Raw genomic sequence first — 13,102 nt, forward strand, 5'->3', positions numbered from 1 at the left:
CCTGGGAAACTCATGGAACGACTTATCCTTGGAGCCATCTCAAGGCATATCAGGGATAAGAGGGTCATTAGGGGCAGTCAACATGGCTTTACTGTGGGAAACTGCAGCGGGTCTGTGGAATCCTTGACAGAAAATATAGGAGTAGAGATCAGCCTTGAGATATTAAGATTTACCCTTGAGAAGGATGGGAATAAAGGAGTATCTGGAGGTATGGAGTTATACCCGTGAGAGAGGAGAGATGTACCCGTGAGAGAGAAGGGGATAAAAGAATAACATGGATGATAGCAAAATTAACCAATAAGGTGTTAGTGCTGTAACTTGTAACCAATAGTGAAAAGACACATGAACTGGTAGAATTGTATAAAAATGCACTTATAGCAATAAATGGCACTCTGTTACTTCAATCCTGAAGGAACTTGGTCCGTGTCGTTTGTCCATCTCAACCATGACACATACCAAGGGGAAGTCCTGATAGATGAACCTTTTATGAGGACAAAACAAGATGGATGGATGATGGCAGAGCGGTGGACGTGATCTACCTTGACTTGAGTAAGGCATTTGACACAGTCTCCCACAGCATCCTTATAGCTAAACGGAGGGAGTGCGGTCTGGACGATTGAGTAGTGAGGTGGACTGCGAACTGGCTGAAGGGAAGAAGCCAGAGAGTTGTGGTCAATGGTGCGGAGTCCAGTTGGAGGCCAGTATCTAGTGCAGTGCCTCGGGGGTCAGTACTGGGGCCTATATTATTCAATATATTCAACAATGATTTGGACGAGGGACTAGAGTGTACTATCAGCAAGTTTGCTGTGAGGTTTATGCAGAGTTTTCTTGCTAAATTTCACTTTGGAGTTAATTTGCACTTGGAATTTAGAACACTTATTAATCTGAAAGCTGAAATTACAGCATGAATATTTTTGAGTGGGGTAGATACTGCCACAGTTGCTGGTAATTTTTAGGCTTTATAATGCTTTTTAGGTGCAGAGGGTGCTGTTTGTGCTATGGTAAATAATGTGTACTGTTTGTGTCTTCCAGGCAGATCAGATCAGATAGGAAAGAAAAGAATGCTGTGATGTCTTTCACAGTAACAGATGAGCCAACTTTTATTGACCTGACTGTATCAGAAGTCAAAGAAGAGGTAGGAGCAATAGTTTGTAAACAAATATGTTCAACAATTTTTAATTGTCACATCAGTCTCCTTTTAAGGGTCTAAAGAAAGAAGCTTGGTTTTTAATTTGTTTCCATTACACAGAGATGAGATCTGAATGCCAATTCGTAGGTGTAAGGATATTTATTACAAGTGCATTTAAAAAGCTGGTCATTTGAAATACTAATTTTCAAAGCTGTTTTCTTCAGAAGTGTTGCTTGGGATGGCAGAACATCAATTGTTTCCCATTTAGAACAAGTTAATAATCAAAATAGTTGTTACGACTTGGCAGTAAAAAACCACACACAATGAATATTTCTAAAAATCCAGTTTGGGTGTAGTCCTGTTTTTTTCTGGTATCAAGTGACTTTGACAGTGTAACTAACCACATTTTGAATTAACCAGCCTTTACTGAGTTACAGTAGCAGTTTTTGTTCCTTGAGTCCCTCAGTTTCAGCAAGTGCAAGTCTTTCGAAGTAGTTGTCATATGAAAAATGTCTGCCTGTGAAACATGTTCACAAACTGTTTTAGCAATTATTTATAACATTTTTCTCCTGTTGCCTTTAGATTCCTTTTCTAAAAACAGTATTTCATGCTATATTTTCTGATGTTTCCAGTTGTGCCCTCTCGCTGTGTGGATTGGAGATAAGAGTATTCTGTAATGGACACCTGTCATTTAATAGCTCAGAATACTCATCTTGGGTTCTTTCCTCTCAGCATATTTACAATGTCAGCCACTTTGTAAACATTTTCCTCTAGACGTGTCGGACACCATACTTTTGGAACTTTGCTGCTTGTGATGACATATATCGGCTACTGTGCAAACTGTTCAAATCTGGATATATCAGTAGTGATACTGTAAAGTACAGTTAGGAGGCAGGTGTGGGTGAAGTGTGCTTCATGGCTGCCGTGTGTCCTGATACGCTCTCGCACACAGTTAACCCTCCTGTAGCTCATAGCAAGTCCTGTTCTCAGCAGCTCTGCTTGGTACACAGGACTGGCTGATGGTTTATTTTCTGCTTGAGATTAGTCCTTCCCCTCGAGTCCAACAGTTTGTACAGCCTCTTTGACCCTGAAGATTTGGGGTGAAGTCGGGATGGCTTAGTTTGAGAGTGTAAATAAGATGTCATGGAGCCTTAAATGGCATGTCCTTTTGGCTCTTTCTCGAGGTGGTCTTCATGTGTTCCTCTCACGTGGATATGGCACTTGAGAATGTGAGCTTGACCCTCAGATGGCAACAGTGTCCACAAAGGCCACTTGCCACCATTTTCTCTCGTGCAGGATCCCCTGAGGGTTTAGAGACAGTCTGCGAAGTTCTTATTCAGTGTGCATATTCAAGGCCTTGAAGATTTGAAATGCTTGCAGTATCAGTGAAGTGAGCAGACAGCGCGGTTTTTCTAACCCTCAAGTTACCTATCGGATCTGGTGCTCCATCAGCCAGGTGGGGTTTTTTGCTGAGTCCTCTGTCCTGGAGCTGGTGGGTAGCAGAGCTGAAATGCAGTGAGAGCTGTAGGAACGCCCTGGCATGCGGTGATGATACCCAACTTGGTTTCGCTTCTAGCTGAATTCCAGTGAAGACGCATTTCTCTTGGCTGTCTGAGCATGCCATGTGGGGAGAATGTCAGTGATAATGTGGTGAGCAAAGGGTATTTTAAGACCATTGCTGTTCTATGGCAAAATTCTTGAGTCACAAAATACAATTATTTTACTTGTACGGGCAGCATATGGAAGTTGTGTTGCTTACTGTAGTAGATTATACTTCTGTTACTTTAGTGGGCACCCATCAGGACTCTCACAAGTACAGAAGTTTGGGCAGATGCTTCCAAAAAGAGCCTGCTCAAAAGCACTGTGGTTAAAGAAGTGTTCTGGAAGTAGCAGGTAGCATTCTTGATAATCTGGAACTGGCATACTCCCTTACGTCCTCTGTGGGTCAGGGGAGCGCTTGGTTTTAAATATATTGTCTTTAAAATTCAATCTCCTTTGTATCCATTGAAGATGGATATGCCATACCTTGTTTGGTATAACCTAAGGTTGCTCTGTCATCGTGATCATACTCTAATTCAGACTACAGAGCTCTGCATCTGGGCAATCCCTAGAAGAAAACTGGTGGGATTGAAGTGAATAGTAACTACTTTTACTGCTAGATTGTGCTGCTGGTTTTGATCAGTTCTTACCTTCCAATGGAAGCTGAATTAATCTAATCTAATGACTATTAGTACATGTGGTGTCTGTTGCTAGCAAACATCCAGTTGTTTGTAGCTAGATACAAACATTTAGTTCAGTGAGTGTTACGGAACAAACTTGTAAGAAAAATGATTCACAGGTGAATCCAAAGAGGCCGTTTCTTTAGTTAATTATGAAAACTAGCTGAGTTTTCCTTGAGGTTATTAATTGCTTCTAAAAATTTAGGATTCTTCTAATATATATGTCTAGAAAATGGTTGTGGCATGCTGGTTTTACCATGTACATGAGAGTCCCCAAATCAGTATTTTAAATTGGAAGAGGGCTCAAGATACCAGCAATTCTTACCAGTGTGGTTATCCCTGTCTACTAGGTTAAGACGCCTGTTGTGAACTCGGACACCAAAGTTCTAGTGCCTGGCATTCCAGGACATAGTACAGCTGTCAAAGCTCCATCCTCTGGAAAGGAAAAAAAGAAAAACAAGAGGAAACCGGGAGAGTCACAGGTAAAGTGCTTCCTCTTTTCAGCACAGCAATAACGGAGAAACTAGTACCATAAATCATGGTTGAACTTATTTAGGTGAACTTGAACTTGCTTTGTTTGGTGTGGAAGCAAAGTTAATGATGTCATCATTTTGTATGAAAGAGACTTCCCTCTGCTCAAAACCTTTTCCCTGTTGAAGCCCTGTGTGCCTTGCCCTGCCCGTGGCTCTGCCATGTTCCTACAGAACTTTGTCACACACTTGTGTCTGTCTCTCTGTGCTGAAGGTGTATTACTGCTTTTCAGTCAAAGCTTCATCCTCCCTTTTTTTCGTCAGCCTATTCTCTGTCAGTACATTGAAAAGAATATGCAAAGTTTTGTGCTATTTTCCAGCAGAATCAGAGGAAATGCTGTGGGTTAGGTACTTAGCTTTCAGCTGATGTTCCTGAGAAACTGCACTGAAACAGCACTGCCCTTGTTTACCATCTCCAGGAAAGCATCGAGGAGCGCCTAGAGGCATTGGATATTGATGTGAGCAAAGTGAAAACTCCAGGTGGCCTTCCTCAAACAGATAGCTTTGCGGTACTGCTGGTTCAGGGCTTGGAAAGCAACGATGCAGAAATCTTAAATGTAAGTGGTAAAAGATCGTTGTATACTGTTGAATCTGTTCACTGGGACTTGTGAGGAGCCTTCCTGAAAGCTGGGTAGGCTGAACAGTTGAGAACCTGTTATTTCTTCCAGCTGCTTTTTGCTGATTTGCCGCTCAAGGCAGTGGTATTATGAATTATAATAGCGGTATTACCTTTTTTTGTTGTTGTTATCTGCCTTGCTTTCTGAGTCAGTCCATGAACTTTGAGCTACTGTTTATGATAAATTTGTTACGTCACAGTTCAGATGATTTACAAGCAATGTTACTCACGCAGACATCTCTCTAGTTTGAGCTGGAGCATGATCTGTGCTTAGTCTCCTGAGTGTGCGGTTTCCAGGTAGGTACTGTTTGAAAAATCTGTTGATGACAGCAGTTTCACTTGGAAGGCTTGCTGCTGCACTTGGACAAAGAGGAAATTATAGTCTGGGGCAGGGAAGTGAATTCTTAAGAATCTGAAGCTGAACAGAAATTGTTTGATGCAGATGCTGGTGATGGGTGTTTACACAAGTCAAGCACGGAAAATAGCGAGGGAAATTATAATGTGCCTGTGATGTTTTGTTTCTAATATGGGGTGGGTGGGCTAGAGGCAATGCTGGATTGTTTTAGGTGTGTTTAGATGTTTAGATCAAGTGCCTTATTTTGTTAATTGTAGCTGACTAGAAAAATGGAACTCCTTTGCGTAGTAAATCTTCTTTTACTTGTTGTCCTCATCTTGGGATACAAAGGTAGTGGAATAGGAAAAGAAATTTAAAGCCAGGAATTTTTGATGGTGCTCATTGCTCATATAGATTAAAACTGAATGATTCTCTGATCATATTTTTCCATTTTAACAGAGAGTACTTAACACAAGGAAAGAACACGTAATAAAGAACACAGTAGCCAGAATGCCTATACATGCTGTCATTCCACTGCTGCATGAGGTAGGGGAGACTACGTTTCTTGTACTGTCATACAAACCACATTTGGTTTGTGTTCTATTTGGGGAAAGTCCAGGATATGTGTCTCTATTTTTACCAATGAAATCGGTTTGGTAATTGTACAGGACAGAAATTGTTCTTAATTTATCTCTATATGATCTTAACTTCTCTGACTGAAGCTTGACCAAAGGACAAAGTGCCACTGTCAATGCTAGGATGAGCATTAGATCAGGTAGTAGTATCTTAAATGATTATGTGGGAAAAAGAAGTAGTTAAGCTACACCTTGTTTAGTCTGTGGCAAAAAATTACCATTGCCTCTTCTTTTAAACTATTAAAATGGATGATAATTTAAAATATGGAACTAGCAGTACTGTCCAGAGCAGGTTGCATGAGCATAAATATGGTACTCATGTGAGAGAAAGAAAAATAAAATATGTACTTAAAGCAGTGAGTTTAGATAGCACTTGAAAACTGAGAGGCAATTTCTTTCCTCTTTTGGTTACTGTATTTAAGCTTTGCAACATCACTTAGTTACAATTTTAAAAGGGATTTGGCTTCTGAAGTGCTTATTCCGTGGTATTAAATAAAATATGTGTTTGGACAGAAATATTTTAATGATTAGCCTTATCTAGACACTACTTTGTTTAAACTAAACATTGATGAGTTGCTCTTGTTATGCTAATGGCATTCTATAAGATAACTGTTAGATTTCTCTTGTATTTTAATGTGTTTGCCACCAGTAAGATTTCACTTTTATTTGTGGTACTGATCTTAACTGAATCATGCAGATGGCCTGGTTCTGAGTGCTTAGACTTCATTGAAGCATATGTTGTGACACCTTGTTAGACTTATGTTAATGAGGTGCAGCCTTTCTTCCCTAGAACCCTTGTCAGAGGATCTAAGTGCAAGTGTACATTATCTCAGTGGATGGACAGATCTTCATTTAACTGTCCTCTCCAGAGGCTGATTTGTTCTGTGAAACAGCCTTTGCCTGATAGTACCTTCACTTGTTTCCCCAACTTGTCCATCTTGTAACAGCTGCTCTACTGAGCAGATACACAGAGACATAAACGAAGGGATTTCCTTCTATGTATTCCTGCCAGCTTTAAGCTTCTCTGAATATATTGCCTGTTAAGAGTCCCAGTTTTATTGTAATAATGAAAATCAGCTTCTGCAAGTTATCAGCCTATGTATAGGGTGGTAGAGCCAGCAATGTTGTGTTCTGGAGCCTGGCGGTGGTTAATCCTAGCCAGCTTCAAACGCCTGGAGATCTTTCTGTCGCAATATTAGGATGGTCAAATGGATGTAACGTTGTGTTTTCAAACTCATTATGTGTTTGTTACTTACTGCTGACTATTTTTGTCCTTTCAGCTTACGAAGAGATTGCAGGGCAACCCATACAGGTAAGAGACAACTCAACTACAGTTTAATTCACCTGAGACTTTTCTAGTGTGTGTGTTCTGGTCCCTCCCTCCATCTATGTGATTGATTTCCATAGTAACTGTAATTAAACTGCAGCATCTTGAGGTAAAAATCTCACCTGATGGTGGGTGCAAGAGGAACTTTTATTAAGGCAGCGCTTTGCTAGGATGGCTGAAGTGAAATTAGAAAGGGAAAAGGATACCTGAAGTGAGCATATAACCCTGAGAAAGTATCTGAAAACCCAGAATATTGACATTGCAGACCTGATCAATATGTAAAATAAAGTAGCTTCTTTGGTTTAATTATCAAATATATTTAGACATGGCTTGCTGTTGTGTTTAATCAGTAACAAAACCAGGTCGTCTTCCCTGCCCACCCCATCTTGTTATATTGTTATAAGGATAGCTTTATGTTCTTAATTGTGTTGAGGTGTTAGTTGTGGGCTTTTTGTGTGTGTTTTGTTTTGGTTTCGTGTGTGTGTGTTTTGTTTGTTTTTTGGTTTTGTTTTGTTTTTTAATAAATTAAAATTCCCTCATTATAGGTAGAGAAAAAAGTAGCATGCTTTGGTCTTTTATTCATTGAAACCTCCCATAAAAGACATCAGGAACAGAGACCCCTGAATATGTCTAGTTTCAATCACTCACTTAAATGTCTGTTCTTTTCCTAACAAATAACTTCCTTAGGTATCCCATCTGGATAGTGAAATTATTACATTTCCATCTGCAATTGTGTTCTTATCTAATGAAAGAGGAGCACTTTCCATAGAACTATTTAGCATCTAGAATTTGAAATGGATGTTTCTCAGCCAATATCTCTTTGATATAGTTTATTTTTCTTTTCTAGTGCCTCACTAATGGTTTTTACTCAACATGCATCCTACCTTTCCACAGTAAGTATTTTGCATTAATGCTAATGCGTGTAACTAAAACTAGATTTAAATATTTAAATATATGTGTGTTCTTCCTTCAGGAATCTGTCTTCTGCTCTCCTCATATGGCATTGCCCAAATCAATGTACAGAAGGCTATACTTCTGCCACTTTTGCCAAATTGCTGCACATTGGTTATAAATTGTTTGTCTTAGTCATTCGTGACATAATTATAGTCATCCTGAAGTCAAACCAAGATAAGTTACGTCATACCTGTGAGAGTTAGGGAACAAAATTACTGTCAAAGAGTAATCTAGCCTGCGTTGCTAAATCTTGTAGATCTAAATTTGCCTTGTTGTTGTAATGTTCATCTCGAGGCCGTCTTGGGCATGACTAGATTTATAGGGCAGAAGTGTGCCAAGTTGGCAGGGTAGTAAGTAATGTTGTAGCTTCTGTCCAGCCTTGCTTGACAAGTGATGGATAAAGCACACTTGCTTGGTTAAGACAAAGGCATTTTGTCACTGTTGATCCTTTCTCCCATTTTTTATAGGATTGCTGCGCATCATAACTTGCACACTTTGCTGAAGCTGCATTTGTACGTTGGTGTATATTTGGTTCCCATTTACACAGCTTTCCGAATAGTGCTTCAGTACCTGCTTTACAGCAGTGTCTGTGGAAGGGAAAAGTAGTATAAGAATTGCCATGTTTTGAAAGTAGTTGTGTTTCTAAACATGGCTAAATGTTAACTGATCAGGCTGCAAGTGGTTTCTGTGAACCCGCAGCTCTCCCTTCTGTCTGCAATAATGTGAGCAAGGATTGCTTGCCCCAAATGTACAAAAGTAGTTTAAAATTTAAAAATCAGACATTTCTGATGTGTTGATTAGCAGCTTCATTTTTCTTTGTCCTTCTCTTCTCCCAAGTTGCCAGACCTTATTCCTCAGCTGGGAATGCTATACCAGTTAATGGAGAGCAGAGTAAAAACTCTGCAAAAGCTTTCCCGTCTTCACGGAAGACTCTACATTCTTGTCACCCAGGTGAGTCCCAACTGAATAACATGGGATGTGTAGAAGTATTGTTTGCAGACTTGACCTCCTGTTGTGATTACACCTGATGGGACCTGTCATCGGGAACTTAACAGAGCCGCTGTACAGCTATGCTGGTAATGCTCAAAGCAGTACGCTTCATTGACTGTCTAGTCAGTCTCTGCCCACCATAAGTGTTTAGTATCTTTTTCCTGCCGAATGCATCCGCTAATCCATGAGAGTTTTAAAGGGGAATAAACAGGAGGTACTGGGGCGCTTCAGAGCAGATACCTCTAAAATTTCACTTTGTCCTTCATACTTGTTTGGCTGTTAAACTAACACTACAAATGAATTAATCTGTGTTAAACTCGATGCAAACTTCCATTTGAATTGTTATGAGTTTTGTTGACCTTAAAGGCTGGAACGTATGGTTGCATCTAAGGCTAATCTGCAAATTCCATTCAGGTTGCAGCATCAGAAAAAGCTCAGGATGTAGCTGACGTTAATCAGACTGCAAAGTTGGTGTATGAGGATGGTAAGTGTTGTATGCCATGTGTAGCTTAGCTCCTGAATTCACGTGAGGGCTGGTAATTGATGGCCGTTCATCACGTTAATGTGCTTATCTGTTAGTGTACGGTCTGCAAGTAGAGAGCTTTTGTGGCAAGTCCATAGCGGGAAAATCAGTGGTTAAAGATGCAGGCGTCTTGTAGTTGGTTGTTCCTTCCTTCCCCTCCTTCTCTTTCCTTCCCTCCCATTCCTGCTTCACAATTTAAGGAATCGGTTAATGGGAAGTTCAGTATACTGCTTAACTGGCAACCCCAAATTTCTAGTGTTAGCTGCCCTTCAGCTAAGGTAGATACAGTCAAGACACTTTCCTATTTGGATCAGCAGGATGCCGGGGTAGTGGATGTCAGTGTGTGTGCATGTACACTTACAATTTGGCCTTTATTTCTACTGCAACTTCACACTGCATAATCGTAATGGAAGTGACTTGTTCCTATTTAATGTTGATCAACCTAATCATCAGGTAGAATTAGTTTTGGAATGGAAATAGCATGGTTTGGAGATTTAGCAGCATGTGGAGTTGGGCTTTGTTTGCACAATGACATTTTAGAGTTTGTTTTTCTGACTGAGGAATTGTTTTCTCTTTGCAGAATCCTCAGAGGAGGAAGGCTCAGATGATGAGATGATTGCAGATAGAGACTCTGATGTAAGTGGAGTTGGATCAGATCTTCTCCCATTTGTGATTGTCAAAGGTTCAAACATTCCTGTTTATTTTTTCTTCAGGAAAACTGGGATGAAGATGAAGAAAAAGAGCAGCAATCTGATGAACAGGACATGGACATGACTGTTGAAAAGGAAATCAACGGTGATTCTGATTTGGAACCAGAAAATGAAAGTGAAGAAGAATAACAGCACAAAAGCGTAATTTTAACCGTTTAAACAAGTGGGCCACCAACCTCTCTAATTCTGGATCATCTTGCAGAAAGGTGCCATATTTGCATACAGGGAGTGCAGACTGGTGCACAGCCTGTGTGCAGAGGCACATGTGGGGCACTGTGCATTTCCGAATCCAGAATGTTTAACCATGGCAGCCTTCTCTCGCCCTATTTCCCTGCGCTTACTTATAGAAACATTTCTTCCACCTCATGGGCAGATTATGCTTGTCATGTGGACATGCATTTGTATCTCAAGTGAAATAAATCTGCCACCGCTGTTTGTGTGGTAAACTTGGTTCAGCTTTACATTGAATTTGTTCCAAATATTCAAAGATCAAAGTCAACTGGTCTATACCTTCTTTCCATGCTTCAGTTAGCAATAGCAAGTGGGCATCCTGCTGCATTTTTAAAAAAAAATGAAAAGGAAAAAAAGAGATATTTTTGTAATATTTAAATTCTCTACTGGAATTCTTTTATTTCCCCCCATCCTCCATTGGTTTAGTTACGCCTTGGCACTATCTAAATGCTAACCGGACTTAAAAATGGCTTTTTCTTTTTTTAAAAATTTGAACTCATGACTTTTATATGTACGAATCAGTGACTTTTCTTGTGCTTCAAAAGGACATTAGAACTATCACTGTCCTAATTTTCTTTTCATGGAGGCTGTATATAATTTCAGTGCTAACCCAGAGAATAGACTGTGTTCAACTGGGTGGGGAAAGTAACACAGGAAAATGAGAAGGTGAACACTTGTGAATACGTAGCGCACAGCTATACCTTTATTACAGATTTTTAATCTCTCAGTGGCAGAACAAGGACAGCTCTTTGCTCAGCTAATGGAAGCTGAAGTGGTGCAAACACATTTTTAAGAGCAAAACAAGGTAAAGGTTTGAGCCATTCACCACTATAATGTACAATAATATATTTGTCTATAAATGGAGCTGTTGCAACTAAATACCACCCTCTTTGTAAAGTGAATAAATATACATCTCCTTTACCAAATACCTGTCCTGTGGTGTTTGTTGAGAGAGACCTCAGGTAGCTGAGGGTGGTGGTGAAGGATGAAATGCTCTTTGTAGAAAGATTCCTAGTGGAGGAAGAAGACAACCTAAAAGGTTACAGTGCTCTGCAAAGCATCTATTACTGGTTTCTTAGCTCCATATGTTTCAGTTCTATCTGCTGTTTTGTCCACTGCTTGGGGATTGCATGGGGGTTGCAGCATTGCCTGGAGGTGTAGGGGATTGTGATGGACAAGGCTGGAAGAGACATTTTCTGTCTTTGGAGAGCTGGACGTCTAAGGGCAGCAGTTGGAGGCTTCCAGTCATTGGAGGGTTTTAACTGACAGTAAAGTAGAGTCTTAATAACTTGTAAAGCCGGGCTTTTATTTCATTTCTGAGATGCTGTGCAAATAAATGCCAACACTTGTGCTCTGTCAGTACTCACACAAGCCACCAAATTAGGCTGAGGTGATGTGTAAGATTTTAACCGGTACTAATGTTCTATGCAGGCAGGCTTCAAATCAGACAAAGGAGGGATGTGAATGAAGGTCTGTTGCATCTCAGCTGAGTGAAGGTCTGCTGAGCTTTTGGGGCATGGAGTGACACAAGGAGCAGCTGTGTTTTGGTTGTGCAGGGTCCTGCATGTGTCTGTGTCCCAGCGTTTCCAGGAGCTGATGCAGGAGCCCTGTGTTGGGGTCAAGGAGCAGGCTGAGTGTCCTGTTGACACTGCTTGGGTATGGGGAGTGGTGGCGCTGGAAACCTGCCACCAGTCCTCATTGTACCTGTAAGGTGGGTATGACCTGTGTCCACCCTTTCAGTGCACCAGAAACCCGTTCCAGGAGTGGAGCTGTGGGAGAACCTGGCAGCAGGAAGAGGAGGGGGATTTCAAGTGTTTTTTGGTCATTCTTGCGTCTCGCCGACACTGAGATTCTGCGAGCCTGTTCCAGTGTCGGGCAGCAAGCTGGTAGCAGGGGTCTGAGTTCTGGCTGTGGTCGTATGACAGCTGGGTCGCACTGTCCTCTGAGCCCTCTTGCCTGTGTCATCTTCCAGCAGCTGCTCTGTGTGAAACCTTTTGGGTACGGCAGCTGCAAGCAATTGGACTGGTTCAAAGAATTAATGCTCACCTTAGAGCTGACAACTGACAGTTCTGTGCACTTTCTAATCCTTACAACTATTTATCTGCAAAGCCAAGGTCCCAGCCAGCTGGTGATTAAGCTGTTCGTGACTTAGTCTTCCAAAGATGCCGCAGCGTCTGGAGAATGAGGCTGGAAATGGGGCAGGTCCTCCCTTGCAGCCACAGTCCTGGTAGTTTTGGAGCAATGAAGAGAGTAAGAAGGACAGAGCAGTTGCTCATTTGGAGCAGCAGAGGTTGGATGAGGGTTTGTGTAAAGAGCCCAAGGTGTGTCCAGAGCAAGGCTCCGTGGTCAAGAAGTCAGCAATCAATGGGGAGGAAACTCTGAGGAGTACTTTTGTTTTTACTTGCCTACTTAGTATTATATTCTGTTTATAGGTGTGTATTTGACGTTTGTCCGGGCACCAGTGCACAGTGTAAGGGATTTTTGTTTGCTGTTTTTCATGTGGCGGTGGCCTTATTTCCATGTTACAGAAGCAGATAAACTTTGACTGTGGTAGAGAGCAATACCACAGATGGCCAGCGGGTGTCAGGCCAGCTCCACAAAAATTCCTCGCATTCCCGGGCAGCAAGAGCCGCCTGTGACTGGTGCCTTTGGGACGGTGTAATCGCCTTGTTGCTAAATACATCCTGCTGTGAGACTCTGTGGCTCCCATTCTCGCCTCTTGTTATGGTCCTGCTTCCAGAGGGACTTAGTACTACACCAGGACTCGGTGCGAGAGCTGTTTGTTGCCCCTCTTGCTCAATATTTCAGTGTTTCATCTGGTTCAGGGAGGTCTGGTAGAGGAATAAGCTGCCGGTGTGGGATGTGCGTGTGTGTCTGTGAAAGGTTTTGCTGTGTGGGAACTTG

The 13,102-nt window shown here is 41.4% G+C and overlaps 1 protein-coding gene and 1 non-coding gene across 3 annotated transcripts; both read left to right on the forward strand.

Moving 5' to 3' along the window:
- The first annotated feature begins 1,014 nt into the window (after positions 1-1,014).
- LOC135579147 (WD repeat-containing protein 43-like) lies at positions 1,015-11,124 on the forward strand. 2 transcript variants are annotated; one of them, XM_065058704.1, is made up of 10 exons: positions 1,015-1,135; positions 3,699-3,830; positions 4,298-4,435; positions 5,288-5,374; positions 6,744-6,775; positions 7,638-7,683; positions 8,582-8,695; positions 9,149-9,218; positions 9,838-9,893; positions 9,971-11,124. In XM_065058704.1, the coding sequence occupies exons 1-10, from the start codon at positions 1,070-1,072 to the stop codon at positions 10,094-10,096; spliced, it is 867 nt and encodes a 288-aa protein (XP_064914776.1). In that variant the 5' UTR covers positions 1,015-1,069; the 3' UTR covers positions 10,097-11,124. The 2 variants fall into 2 exon arrangements, with proteins under 2 accessions (XP_064914776.1, XP_064914777.1); XM_065058705.1 differs by lacking the exon at positions 1,015-1,135 and adding an exon at positions 2,643-2,779.
- LOC135579265 (small nucleolar RNA SNORD53/SNORD92) lies at positions 2,670-2,748 on the forward strand. Its single transcript, XR_010471987.1, has one exon. It is a non-coding gene; the product is annotated as a small nucleolar RNA SNORD53/SNORD92 (small nucleolar RNA).
- Positions 11,125-13,102: the final 1,978 nt, after the last annotated feature.

The sequence above is a fragment of the Columba livia genome, chromosome 3 (genome assembly GCF_036013475.1).
Source record: "Columba livia isolate bColLiv1 breed racing homer chromosome 3, bColLiv1.pat.W.v2, whole genome shotgun sequence".
Taxonomy (NCBI): Eukaryota; Metazoa; Chordata; class Aves; order Columbiformes; family Columbidae; genus Columba; species Columba livia.

Excerpts from the sequence above, each read along its gene's own strand:
- LOC135579147 (XM_065058704.1), top strand. The coding sequence starts at position 1,070 with ATGTCTTTCACAGTAACAGATGAGCCAACTTTTATTGACCTGACTGTA. Across the intron at positions 4,436-5,287 it reads ACGATGCAGAAATCTTAAAT|AGAGTACTTAACACAAGGAA; the intron begins GTAAGTGGTAAA and ends CCATTTTAACAG. Across the intron at positions 9,894-9,970 it reads TTGCAGATAGAGACTCTGAT|GAAAACTGGGATGAAGATGA; the intron begins GTAAGTGGAGTT and ends TTTTTTCTTCAG.